The following is a 14,336-nucleotide window of genomic DNA, read 5'->3' as shown; positions in this document are numbered from 1 at the left end:
GGGTCCCAGGTGAAGGGCAAGGGCGCTGGGCTCCCCCACCCCCACCCCTGCTCCTGCAGGTGTGTGCCCAAGGCTGCTCCAGAGTGGGCGAACTAATGGCTAACCTTTGGCATTTGTGGTCCTACAGCTGGTTAGAGCAGGCCTCCAGGCAGTCACAGGGGCCGCGCACTTGGGGCTTTGAGGGTCAGATACACGGAACTGTTGGCTCAGCACGGGGTTTGCTGCGGCCGCTGCAGCCCTCCCACTGGAGCTGTGGCTGGCACCGTTTAGGCCAATATCTGGGCAAGGAAAGAAGGAATACGGTTCCGTCAGTGAATGTACTTGAGGGCATCATTTCGGCCTTTCACAAAGCAGTTTGGAAACGCTGCTTTAAAATCCTAACTTCCTAAAGCGCTCTAGAATCTAACTCACGGAAGCCTCTGTGAGTCAGTCCAGAGTGTGCTTCTCATTGAGACGCGTACTTTGAACTTTTTTCCAGAAGAGGAGGATGTGATGTGTGGGCACTGAGCAAGGGAGAATGCTTGGTGGGGGGGAGGGCAAAGGGAGATGATGTTTTGAGGTTAAAAACAACCACAAAACCTCCTTTGAAGGTCGAGTGCTCTGAACCCGAGACTTCAACACTTTTGCATGCCAGGTGCCTTGCGATGTCTGAAGGCAGTGAAGCAAGGGGTACAGGACAGGGTCAGGTCCCAGACACCCTGACACTCTCGTGAAATCCACAAGCTTACCGAAGCCTAACGATTTATCATCCAGCTGTGCACGTATAGCGTATATAACACCAATTAAAAAATTTTTTCTTAACGTTTATTCAGTGTTGAGAGACAGAGACAGAGCTCGAGCAGAGAAGGGGCAGAGAGAGAGGGAGACACAGATTCCAAAGCAGGCTCCAGGCTCTGAGCTTTTCAGAACAGGGCCTGACGCGGGGCTTGAACTCATGAACGGTGAGATCATGACCTGAGCTGAAGTCAGACTCTTAACCAACTGAACCACCCGGGTGCCCCACCACCAATTCTTTTCTCTTTTCTTTTTTTTTTTTAAGTTTATTTATTTATTTTGAGGGGTGGGGGAGGCGGGCAAGCAGGGGAGGGGCAGAGAGAGAATCCCAAGCAGGCTCCGCGCTGCCAGTGCAGAGCCCGACGCGGGGCTCGAACCCACAAACTGGGAGCTCATGACCCGAGCTGAAATCAAGAGCTGGGCTCCACTGAGCCACCCAGGCACCCTGTCTGACACCAGTCCTTGAATGTACGCTCATTTCAGAAATACCTAAGATATGTTCTGTCGCCCTAAAGTCTGTAGACATATGTGCATTTTGGCCCCTTACCCCTACGTGGGACCTGGTAGTTTCTGTGACCCCATCTGCCCCACCCAAATGGGAGAGACTGGTGGTCTTTGGGTGGGTGGGGTTGCAGGCCTCGAGCTGGGCTCTTTATAGAGGGCGGAGACCATCCCCACCTTCCCCTCCACCTCTGAGCTGGTGCCTCGCTGGCTCACTCACTAGCTCACTCACTAGGGGACCTGTTCATCCCAGTCCTGGGTTTGTGAGCCATGCCGCTGGCCGGACAAGTGAAACATCCTAGTGTTTGTGTTCAGGCCTCCAGGGAGGCGGGGGCCTGCCCAGCCTCCGATCTCAGCCTCACGCTCCACCCCAGCTCTGCCAGTGCCGTGCGTGGGGCTCCCAGTCAGCGGCACACATTTCCTGTGGCTGCCTGGGGGCCGGCCCCACCTCAGGTCCCCTCTGCCCCCCGCCCCAGGAGTGAATACAGACCCAGCCGTTCTGGCCCCTCCAGCCGGACAGACAGCATCCCTCTGCAACCTGCAGTGTCACCTTGCCTTCCACACGGACGCTGTTGCAGCTGTGGTTTGTGATTCTTTGTTTTTCTTTCTTTGAATGTTTATTTATTTTGGACAGAGAGAGAGAGAGGGACAGAGCACGAGCAGGGGAGGGGCAGAGAGAGAGGGAGACACAGACTCGGAGGCAGGGCTCCAAGCTCCGAGCTGTCAGCACAGAGCCCGACGCGGAGCTCGAACCCACGAACTGTGAGATCATGACCTGAGCCGAAGTTGGACCGTCAACTGCCAGGGCCCCCCCCCCCCCCCCCCAGGCACTCTGGTGTCTGATTCGTTGTAAGCGAACCAAGTGTGAGATAGTGAGCTAAGGGAGATACCGGAAAAGCGGCGTTCTGAGGTCTGGTTGTCTGAAATTTCATGGCAGTGTGCCTTCGAATGGCTGTTTTTGTTGGTTGGTTGGTTTTTTAATGTTGGGCACGCCGTCTTTTCGGTCTAGAAGCTCAGGATGTTCAGTTCTGAGGGATTTTCTAGTTAAAATGTCTGCTCTCTTTTTGGGGGGACCAAAAAGAGTTGCCCAGATGTTGAACTTCTGGTTCGGTCTCCTGTCCCCATCCCTTGGTCTTTGCTTCTATGGCAGATTCTCGGCTGCCACCTTCACTTTCACTTTCGAGAGCGCTTTCTTGTTCCTCTGAATGTTCCGTTTCATGCTTGTACTTTATTCTTGTTCCAAAACTGCATATCTGCTATTTCTCTGAGGAAATTACTTGCGATTTTCTTTCTTTCTTTTTTTTTTTTTTGGAAATTTTCTTCCCGCTTCCTGCCTTTTCTCTGCTGCCCCTGAATCCTGCCCTTAGGGGCCTGGTCTGGTCTGTGTCACACGCCACAGACTTTCTTTCCTCAGATGTCCGGGGATTAGTGGCTGACTGTTCATATTTAAAAGGCAAGTGTTGGGAGTGCCTGGCTCAGTCGGTAGAGCATGTGACTCACGGTCTCAGGGTTGGGAGTTCAAGCCCCACGCTGGGCATGCAGCCTACTTTAAAAAAGTAAATCACGTAGGGGCGCCTGGGGGGCTCAGTCGGTTGAGCGTCCGAATCGGGCTCAGGTCATGATCTCCTGGTTCGTGGGTTTGAGCCCCGTGTCAGGCTCTGTGCCGAGAGCTCAGGGCCTGGAGCCTGCTTCGGATTCTGTGTCTCCCTCTCTCTCTGCCCTTCCCCTGCTTGTGCTCTGTTTCTCTCTCTCTCCAGCCTGTGTGACTCAGCCCATAGCGGTGGACGGTGGGACATAAATTGGGGTCTCCTGGAGGATTTCTGGGAAGCTTCTCCTGATCGAAACAATGGATGTGGCTGGGATTATAATTTCTGCTCCTTCCTGCCATTGATGAAGGTGAAAGCCTGTCAACAGGTAGCCAGCGTCTGACCTTGAGAGACAGGTTTGGGGGGAGCAGCAGAGATTTGACGCTGGTTTTCTGTGAGGTGTTGATCTAATACCAGTTCTCTCTAGACACTTCTGGACGTGGAGAATAATCCCCACTTGTTTGAGCCGCTTGAAATCTGGTTTTTACTTGCAGCCAAAAATGTTCCAAATGTTGTGCCATCAGAAGTTTTTGGGAAAAAAATAGCTTACTAATTAAAAAAAGAAATACTTGAGGGGCCCCTGGGTGGCTCAGCGGGTTGTGTCCCGACTCTTGATTTCAGCTCAGGTCACGATCCCAGGGTTGTGGGATCAAGCCGTGCTTTGGGCTCCACGCCAAGCATGGAGCCTGCTTAAGATATTCTCTCTCCCTCCCTCCCTCCCTCCCTCCCTCCCTCCCTCCGCTCCTCTTGCTTGCTTGTATGCTCTCTAAGGTAAAAATTTAAAAATTACTTAATGCAATTTGTCATTCTTCTTAACCTCTCCCAAGAAGAGGAGGACAAGTCTAAAAAAGTCTTCTCCTTAATGTCTTTATTGCTGCTATTGGCCAGACGCTTAGGACCACCAGGAGGAGTGAGAGGGCGAGCAGACTAAGGCCCATGGGCCAAATCTGCCTGTTTCTGTAAAGTTTTATTGGAATGCAGCCATATGGATGATGGTTATGTGTTGTAAGTCGTCTCACCCTACAGTGGCAGAGTTGAGATGAGCGGGCCTAGGTGGCCAGCTGGCTGACGGTGGTTTTGCTCACACCGGCAGGTGGGAGCTCTCTGTGGTGGGCATGGGGGCGGGGGAGCTCCCGGCTCTCTGAGGAACCCACCGAATACCCCGCAGGATGAGGGTTGAGGGTGTAGACATCGGCCACCTCCAGGATGTACCAGTCGCGAAGTCAGGTGAACGTGTTCTTCCCTCAACCCCCCCTTTCCTTTGGCTCCAGTCCTGGGGAGATCACAGGCATTATTGTGAACCAGGTGGGGAAACAGAAGTAAATCCAGTCATGCCTCCCCTTCCCCAGGGTGGATTTCTGAGCCTAAGGCGGGCCTACCATACTGGACGAGCTTGAGTTTTGTCCTTAGACAGGGCTCGGCCGATCATGCCCGAAAATGAATGAATTCCCACAAAGCTTTTGGAAGAATGCAGCCTTTGCCCAAGACTTCATTCAAGGATGGGGAAGAGCAAGTTTCAGAGCGTGTTTGAAGGCAGTCGTGTGACGACAACGTTCTACCAAAATATGACGCCATCATACAAAGGCTATGGAGGGGGGTTGGGGAATGTCTCAGAATTATGTACGCATTTGCCCTTTGGCTCACAAATTTGCTTCTGCGGGTTTACACAGGTTATGGGGGGAGGGCATGAAAAGCATCCCCCAAAGCTATGGTGATGTCACCTGCAGCCGCAAACCATTGGAGACAACCCGGATGTTTGTGGAAAGGCGACTCCCGGAGGGAAGTGTTGGTCTACACTGTGGGACGCGATGCAGCTGTGAGTGAGGACTGTCGTTCAAAACTTCAAGTGAGGAGGGGCTCCTGGGTGGCTCAGTCCGTTAAGACCCTTGATTTCGGCCCAGGTCGTGATCTCCCCAGCTCATGAGTTCGAGACCCACATCAGGCTCCGTGCTGGCAGTGCAGAGCCTGCTTGGGATTCTCCCTCTCCCTCTGTCTCTGCCCCTCCCCTGCTTGTGCTCACTCTCTCTCTCTCTCAACATAAATAAATAAGCTAAACAACAACAACCACAACAAAACACCTTCAAGTCAGGAAAGCCAGATGGGGAAAAGAGGGTAGCATGCGTCTAGGAAAGCAGGTAGGCATGTGTAGGCGCCTGTCTCCCCTCCCCCCACCCCCCCTCGATGGTGTGGGACAGAGGCCCCGAGAGCGCTGCCTTTGTTCCGTCACCTGTTCTCTGCTGACAGCCCGCAGAACATTCTGCAGGCTCCAGCACATTATCCGTCTGGTATGTTGGAAAGATCAAGACCTCTCAAGATAAAGTTACGTGCTTTCACTTCCCAGAAAGCCACCGTTGCAGACTGGCTGGCTTTTATTGTGATTACAGGGTGACTGGCAGTGGTTTGCTACTTAGCAGATACTGACAAAAAATAATAAGCAATTAAAACAGGTCCCTTTTTAAGGTGATATTTTCACACCGCATTAGAAATGGCTTTTTCGTAAGAAACTCCTAAGGAGAGAAGTCTCCTGAAGATGGTATCTTTACTTATTTTAATTTAATTTTTTAGAGAGAGTGGGAACATGAACAGGGGAGAAGGGGAGAGAAAGAGAGAAACCCAAGCAGACTCCGTGCTGTGTGTGGAGCCCGATGTGGGGCTCAGTCGCATGACCCTGGGATCATGACCTGAGCCAAAATCAAGAGTCAGACGCTTAACTGACTGAGCCACTCAGGCACACCCCCAAAGATGATCTCTTTAAATGTTTCCATCATTGTTTAACTTCTGCCACCAGAAGTGGTATGTTTGCTATGTGCATAAACACTTTTGAACCCTTGGAGACCATTTATTACCTGTGTAGAAATCTTCCAAAGAATTTTAATTACTTAAGGAAACAAAAAACAAAAAACCAACCACCTAGAGAGAAGTAGCGCCTTCTGGTTAGTTTGCTAGAACTACTGATTGACATTAGGGAAGGTGAAAGTTTAGGATTCATCATCCCCATTTCACAGATGAGGAACCTGAGGCATAGCTGGTGGGCGAGCAGAGCCAGGATTTGAAAACAGCTGGTCTGGGCCCCGATCTTGTGCCCTGAACCACTGCTAAACTTGCTCTTAGCATGTAAGTCCTAGATGTATACATGCATGGGGCTGAGTACTCAAAACTCTTTTTCTTTTTTAAAAAACTGTTTCTAATGTTTATTTTTGAGAGAGACAGAGAGGGACCGAGTGCAAGCGGGGGAGGGGCAGAGAGAGAGGGAGACACAGAATCGGAAGCAGGCTCCAGGCTCTGAGCCGTCAGCCCAGAGCCCGACGCGGGGCTCGAACTCACGGACCGCGAGATCGTGACCTGAGCCGAAGTCGGACCCTCAACCGACTGAGCCACCCAGGCGCCCCAAGAATATTTTTCTTGACGGACTAACTTCTCCACCAATTTTCAGAGTCACTAGTCTGTGAGAATTCGGGTGCCCTGTAAGGGGGGGTGGGGCTGGTTCCATTCAAGAGAAACTGCTCATCGATGAGCTGAGTTCGTGGGTGTCTTGGAATAGCATAGACGCCCAGGAAAGAGGCATTCGTTGGTTCATCCGCCAGCCTGTTCAGACGCCCGGCCTTCTGGAAGATGTGCGGGCTGCCTTGTTTAATAAGCGCCTCTCCCGGAGCAGCCCCAGGATAGCGCCGGGCGGTCGGAAGCTTTATCTAAACCATAAATATCAACTCCCAGCAGCGATGGCCGGGCAGAGCCTGCGTGTGGTGTCTCCCCTTTCCCATCGGCGGGTGTCACTTACGCCCGCCTGAGTTGTGGCGCTGTCCGCTTTTTTACGGGCAACCGCAGAAGTCAGGGTGCGGCTTGGATTTGCTTGACTTTTCCCACCTGCATAGGTGGGGAGGCGTGTGGGCACCCCCACCCCCCCAGCCTGCTGGCTCCCCTCCGTCCTCCCTCTGGTTCTCACTCCTGCCCGCCTCCCTGCCTCCTTCTGGTGGATGCTGCTGGAAAGGGGAGGAGGGGGAGGAGGCCGGCTAGGAACAAGGTGCTAGGGATGCCTGTGCGGGTGGCATCTGATCTGGGTGACCGAGTGCACATGGCACCACACGGGGGGCCCCAAGGAGGAGCTGGTTTTCCTGGGACGCGGTCTGGGGGCCAGCTTCTATGAACTGCACCGCTCAGGCTCCCTTTTCCCTTGGCTTGGGATGAGGGGTGAGAGAAGCTGGTGTGGAAATCCCACCCCCTCTCCCCTCCGGGTTCAGGGTGGCTGGGCTTCCCTCCAGCACGGTGACTGTCGAGCCCTGACCTCTTCCAGGACCCGGCCCACCTTGCCCCTCCTCCCTGGGCCACAGGCCCCTGGACACCTGGCTCTGTGATCCTACCCCTTCCCACACCCCAGCAGACAGCCTCTCCCCCCCCACCCCCGCAGACAGCACCCCCCCCCCCCCCCCCGGCCCCCCCCCCACATCCCTGCAGACAGCCCCTCCCCCCTCCCCACTCCTGTGGACAGCCCCTCCCTACCCCCTACACCCCAGCAGATAGCCCTCCCCAACCACTAATGCTGACAGCCTCCCCTCCCCCTGTGGACAACCCCCCACATCCCTGCAGAGAGCCCCTCCCATCTTCATACCCTGTGGACGGCCCCTCCCCCTCCACACCCCTGTGGACAGTCTCTCCCTACTCCCCACACCCCTGCAGATAGCCTCCTCTTGTGAACCCTGAGTAGAATCCCCTCTCCTGCTATGTGTGCTCAGCTTCCTGCAGCTGGTGAGGGGGACACGCGAAGCACTTTGCTTACTGCGTGAGTCTGTCCAAATCTTTGGAACTCGAGGGGCGCCTGGCTGGCTCAGTCGGTAGAGTGTGCAACCCTCGATCTCAGGGTTGTGAGTTCAAACCCCACTTTGGTCGTGGAGCCTACTTCAAAAAAAAAAAAAGAAAAAGGAACAACAAAAGGCAAATCTTTGGAACTTTAAAATCAGGCACCGCGTGCCTCAGTTGGTCTCTGGCAAGTGTCCTGAGCTGCAGAAGCTCCGGGAAGCAGAGAAGACAAGGGTCATCCCATCTGTCCTTCCCGTCTTACTCTGGGTTTGGATGTCTGTGCATGCTTGCGCATGGGGACTTGGACTGAAACCGTGTGATCTTCGGGCCGTGTCCCAGCACTGTGTGGGCCTGGCCTCTGTTAGGGCTGCATTGTGTGTCTCCCCTGCGTGCCCCCCCTAAACCCAGTACCTCCGAATGTGACTGTATTTGGAGGTAGGGCCTTTGAAAGGTGCCTGCATAAAAGAGGCTGTCAGGCCCTAGTTCTCTTTGCCCCGTGACCTTCTGAGAGGTGAGGGCGCCGGTGGCAGGGTGCACGGGCACAGAGGACCAGCCACCTGGAGAGGCAGCAGGAAGGTGGCCATCCACGGACCCAGGAGAGAGGCTGCAGAGGAAACCGGCCCTGCTGACTCCTTGACCTTGGACTTCCAGCCTCCAGAGCTATGAGGAGATGAATTTCTGTTAAGACACTAGTCTGAGCCAACTGACGTGCCCTGCCTCCGTCCCAGCGCAGGTTGGGGCCCTAGCGCACGTGGCCGTCCGGAGGTCTCCCCGCTTTTCCCAAACTGCCCTTGGTCACCGGGCAAGGAAGGAGGACGGGGGGCGGGCCTTCCCTGATAGAAATGTTCTTTTGCTGTGATATCCCATCAGGCTTTATTTTCTGGACCATAAAAAACAGGTCTGGGGCACCTGGTGGTTCCATCGGTTAAACATCGACTCTCATTCTTGGCTCAGGTCATGATCTTGTGGTTCGAGAGTTCGAGCCCCGCATGGGGCTCTGTGCTGATGGTGCGGAGCCAGCTTGGGATTCTTTGTCTCCTTTTCTCTGCTCCTCCCCTGCTGGTGTTCTCTCTTTCTCCCTCAAAATAACAAATAAAAACCCCCAGCTCTTACTAAGTCTTTTATTCTTCAATCAGCGAATGCTAAGATAGCACGCTGCAGGTCAAACGACTGTGTTCTTACTGCACTAATGGCAGATTTAAGAGAAACATTTTTTGAGAGAGAGGGTGCAGGTGAGCGAGGGTCAGAGAGAGAGCGAGAGGAAGAATCCCCCGATGGGCAGAGAGAGAGGGAAGGAGAGATTTGGTCTCACCCAGGGCACAAGCTCACCGCTCGTGGGGCAAGGGCTCACCCATGCGGGCTCGAACTCACAAACTGTGAGATTACAACCTGAGCCAAAGTCAGATGCTAATGACTGAGCCGCCCCTGGCGCCCAGGAGAAGCACATTTAATAGAGTTAAGCTTATTTATTTTTCGCGAATCAAGACACATCCACTTGGGAGAAATTGTGACATTCAGGTGCATCAGAAAATTATGGCTTCTTTTATGGCCAGTGATCCGGGGGCCGGGGCCGGGGCCAGCCAGCCACCTGCCTTTCTGAGCAGTTGAAACCAGAAGGACTGGAATGTTTTGTACGAGGCCTGGCACTTAAGCGGGTGAGGCTTTCAGCTTGGACTCTTACCGTCTCGCCTGTCTCAACAGCTCATTGATCTCAAACCTGGCAGAGGCATCCTCCGGGGAGAGGAGATTTAAGACAGAACGGCCAGTGCGAACGTCCACTTTGTGCGGGAGCTGCGAGGTGTGCCTGGGTGCCGGGTAGGAGCTGTGGGCCACGGCCGCGGGCTCCCGTGTAAATCAGAGCAGGAGATCGGGAGGTGGCATGCTTTTCCCAAGTGTGTGTTCACACTCCTCTCTGAGGCCTAGCCATTCTGACAGCGGAGGAGAAAAAGTGTGTCAGTTTCTGCAGTCGCAAGCATGTAATCCATATTCTCCCGGCATCCTTTAGGCCTGTTGTTAGTGATTAACGCCAAAAGTTGATTGTTTGTTTGTTTTTTTTAAGTTTATTTCTTCATTTTTGAGGGAGAGAGCGTGAGCAGGGAAAAGGGGCAGAGAGAGAGGGAGAGAGTCCCAAGCAGGCCCCACACTGTCAGCCCGGAGCCCGACGCAGGACTCGAACCCACGACACCGTGACCTCACGCCCTGAGCTGAAACCCAGAGTCCGACCCTTAACCGGCTGAGCCACCAGGCGCCCCTAAAAGTTGATTGTTTTAAAACCTGCGGGGGATGCTAACAGTTCTGTGCTCCGCACAGGACAGCGTGCTTGGGAGTGTGCGGGTCTTTATCAGGCACAAATCCGGTCTTGGGCTGATGTTGGCTTTCATGTGGTTTTTAATGTCGTAAGGAATAGTGAAATCACGTAAGACGACTTTGACTGTGAATTGTTTGCGCAGGCGTTTGTGATAAGTGGGCGGGGGGACTGTCATCCAGTGTTGTGTGTATCGTGGCACGGATGTGCGGTGGACGCGGATCGTAGTCGAGAGTCAGGTGCTCTTTACTGAAGTATAGTTAACACGGTGTTACGTTAGGTTCCGGCGTGCCGTAGAGTGATGCAGCCATTTGGTACGTCACTCAGGGCCCATGATGATGAGTGTCCTCTGCATCCTTCCTGTATTAAAGAGAAGGAACACTTCAGGGGCGCCTGGGGGGGCCCAGTTGGTTAAGCGTCCGACTTCGGCTCAGGTCGTGATCTCGCGGTCCGTGGGTTCGAGCCCCGCGTCGGGCTCCGGGCTGATGGCTCGGAGCCCGGAGCCCGCTTCGGATCCTGTGTCTCCCTCTCTCTCTGCCCCCCACCCCACTCGTGCGCTGTCTCCTAAAAATAAATAAACATCCAAAGAATGGTATGGATTCCAGGTTCTGTTCTCTGGGTTGGAGATTATATACAGTGGTTCCTGGGATGATTCCAGTGGACAAAACGATGACCCCTTAGATTCAGTTCTTCTGTTTTTATGTTTCTCAATAAAATGCAGCCTGGTGTCCGAGTTTGGTTAACTGGTAAGGCAGTTACTCTAACTCACTTGTCACAAAGCACACTCAGCAGATATTTGATGTGCATCGACACATGTCAGTGGTCATGTGACCCCCCTGGGGGGGTGCCCCCCCCCCCCAGGCACGGAGGGTACAGCAGTGAGCCACAGCCACAGTACATCTGGTGTTACATTTAGGGAGAAGAGACCGATCCAGTAAATACGCTGCTACTTGGAAGGTGGGTTGAAACGCAGACAAAGGCATGCTGGGCGTGGGGGGTTGTTCTTGGGTGCTGCGGGGTGGTCAGGGGAGGGGTCTTCAATGAGGCAGCCCTGGAGCAGAGGCCTGAAGACCGAGGGAGTGAGGTACGTGGGGAAGGGTGTTCCAGGCGGAGGGAACAGGCAGGGCAAAGGCCCTGAGGAGGATTTGTGCTTGCGTGTTGGAGGTGCCCCCAGGAGGCCCCATGTGGAGCACGCCGGTGTGTCAGTAAGAGGAGAGGTGGCTGGCAGCTACGTGGTCAAGAAGGTAAAATTAGGAGATTAGTCTTGGAAATGCTAAATTGAGATCCCTTCAGTGGCAGCTGAATATGCACGTGGGGTTCCACAAGAGTGTCACCGTGAGAGCAGCCTTGTGAAGCCGTGAGATTAGACGTGGTCTCCCGCGGCGTGAGCCTGGACGCAAAGGTGAGGTCCGAGGACGGGCCCTGAGACACCCCAGAACTTGGAGGCTGGGGAGGTGAGGAGGAATAGTCTGGGGGCCCGAGGAGGAGCAGTAGGGGGATGGGAGGGGAACAGGAAAGGGGTCGTGTCCGGGGGGGGGGGGGGGGGAAGGTGGGGACTCAGGAAAGGTCCAAATGCCCTGATGGCCAAGGGGCGGGAGGTCTAGTGGTTGGTCTTGGCGTGTGATGTGGGTAAGAGCTGTCCCCAGCGGTTCAAGAGAGAAGGAAGCAGAGGGCTTTGAAGCCGTGAATAAGTACAGTTACCTCTTTCTTTGAAATGTTTTAAGTTTATTTATTTATTTTTGAGAGAGACAGAGAGGAGGGGAGGAGCAGAGAGAGAGAATCCCAAGCAGGCTCCGCGCCGTCAGCACAGAGCCCCACGTGGGGCTTGAACCCACGAACCCTGAGATCGTGACCTGAGCCAAAACCAAGAGTCCTACGCTTACCCCACCGAGCCCCCCAGGCACCCCAAGCACAGTCACCTCTTGCAAGGGGTTTCCCTACAGGTGCGCAGGGGCCGTGGTTGTAGGAAGCTCTGAGGCGAAGACAGTTGTGTGTTGTTGCGTTTGTCCAGATGGGAAATGGAACAGCCCATTTGTAAGCAGGTGGGAGCGATCCTGGGGGAATGTGCTGATGACGCGGAAGAGAGTCGGGGGCATCGGTGCTGTGCCATCCTGAGTGGGTGGTGGTGGCAGTTGCGAGGGGTGGGTGGGAGTTGGGAGGGGTGGGTGGGATCTGTCTCTACCTTTGCTGCATCAAGGGCATTTAGATGTCATACAGAAGGGTTCTCTCACACGTATGTCGGAGATCTTGCCGAGGTTAGTATGTTGCATTCTTTTTTAGCCAAGTCTTAGTTTTTCCTGCCTCTAGAATGTTCTGGAAGATTTGTGTGCGGCTGTTCTGTACCCTAATTAGGGAAATATCTGTATTTCACTGGCGTGGAGACAAAAGAGGGAGGCATCTGTCACTTCTCTTTTGGGTTAGCATTCTTTCAAAATATCTGGACACCGTAAAAATGTGGAGATCAATGGAGATTTAATGTCTTTCCTGAGAGGAATTTACTTGGAAGGGCTTTAAAAAATCTTTTTAGCGGAGAATGATCTCTTTGATCGCCATATGCCTATTAAAACACTTTTTTCCCCTCGTGGGTTTCACAAGAAAAGACCATCAAAGCCTTTTACAAATCACATAGAAGTAGCCTGTTTCTTAAATGGCTGGCCTGAAATTAGCAAAGGCCAGCAAACCCAAAACAATGGCCTTTCTGGGTGACACCTTCCCGGTTTGGGCCCATCAGACAGCAGTGCAAAGACATGATGCAAAACGGACTTAATGCTTTCGATTTTGAGAAGGTGTCGTTGCAGAGGCTCGGTCCCGTTCCACGGTAAGCTGAGTACGAGGATTCTTACCCTGCCCCTCATCACGTAGAAGCATCAGTGTCGCTAGATGGCTTTCGTGCCTTTGCGACGCTTAGGGTTTAAGTCACACTGTCTGCTTCCAAAGCACTTCCATGATCGTATTGAACGTGTATTTTCATAAAACTGCGTGAGGCTAACCTGGCAAGTCCGTTTGGCCAGTGAGGGTTTTTTGTGTTTTTTGTTTTTTGGATCTTTATATTTATTGCTTTTTGTTTCAATTTTATTTTTTTTATTTTTTAAAAATTTACATCCAAGTTAGTTAGCATCTAGTGCAACAATGATTTCAGGAGTAGATTCCTTAGTGCCCCTCCCCCATCTAGCCTATCCCCCCTCCCACAACCCCTCTAGTAACCCTCCGTTTGTTCTCCATATTTAGGAGTCTCTTCTGTTTTGTCTCCCTCCCTGTTTTCGTATTATTTTTGTTTCCCTTCCCTTATGTTCATCTGTTTTGTCTCTTAAAGTCCTCATATGAGTGAAGTCATATGATTTTTGTCTTTCTCTAATTTCGCTTAGCATAATACCCTCCAGTTCCATCCACGTAGTTGCAAATGGCAAGATTTTATTCTTTTGGATTGCCGAGTAATACTCTATTGAATATATATACCACATCTTCTTTATCCATTCACCCATCGATGGACATTTGGGCTCTTTCCATACTTTGGCTATTGTTGCTAGTGCTGCTATGAACATGGGGGTGCCTGTGTCCCTTCGAAACAGCACACCTGTATCCCGGGGATAAATGCCTAGTCGTGCAATTGCTGGGTCGTAGGGTAGTTCTAGTTTTAGTTTTTTGAGGAACCTGCATACTGTTTCCCAGAGTGGCTGCACCAGCTTGCATTCCCATGGCCGGTGAGTTTTAACTCGAGTTCAGCGCTGTTTATTCACAGTACAGTAACAGGTTGTGTAAGTCGGCATTTCACGTCCCTAGTCTCATTCTTTTGTGTTTCACACACTTAACATTGACTACGGTACCTTTGACAAACAGCATCATAAAACAGAGGGAGTTATTTTTCTTAAGTGTGTTGTGTAGCAGGGGAAAGGACTTAGACATTAAACTTTTAATTCATTGGACAAACCTCAAGTAATTAATCTCTGATTGTGTGTGCTTCATTCATTTCCCGTCCTACAGTTGATTCAGCAGAGACTGAAGGCCATCATAAAAGAGAAAGCTGTTTTTAAAAGACAATTTTTTTTAATGTTTGTTTATTTTTGAGAGTGAGGGAGACAGAGCGTGAGTGGGGGAGGGGCAGAGAGAGAGGGAGACACAGAATCGGAAGCAGGCTCCAGGCTCCGAGCTGTCAGCACAGAGCCCGATGCGGGGCTCGAGCTCACGAACCATGAGACAATGACCTGAACTAAAGTGGGACACTCAACCAACACCCAATCTTCTTTGTCACCGTGGCCCCGGCCACATGGTAGCTGCTCACTAAATATTTATCGGAAAAAACAATCTTCCCCAAAGACTTGAAACAGAATTTCGAAGAGATATTTGCACACCCGTGTTCTCAGCAGCCTTAGCGCCAT

At 52.5% G+C, this 14,336-nt stretch overlaps 1 protein-coding gene across 1 annotated transcript in view; it reads left to right on the top strand.

The window, feature by feature from the left end:
• Nucleotides 1-4,542: 4,542 nt before the first annotated feature.
• Nucleotides 4,543-14,336, top strand: part of BACE2 (beta-secretase 2) — a 72,238-nt gene continuing 62,444 nt past the window's right edge. Inside the window, exon 1 of the mRNA XM_049627835.1 lies at nt 4,543-4,677. Coding sequence (XP_049483792.1) covers nt 4,570-4,677 — 108 coding nt within the window. The 5' untranslated portion in view covers nt 4,543-4,569. The remainder of the gene's footprint in view (nt 4,678-14,336) is intronic.

Source organism: Panthera uncia, chromosome C2 (assembly GCF_023721935.1).
Source record: "Panthera uncia isolate 11264 chromosome C2, Puncia_PCG_1.0, whole genome shotgun sequence".
Classification (NCBI taxonomy): Eukaryota; Metazoa; Chordata; class Mammalia; order Carnivora; family Felidae; genus Panthera; species Panthera uncia.
This window is presented reverse-complemented; position numbering and strand designations above follow the sequence as displayed.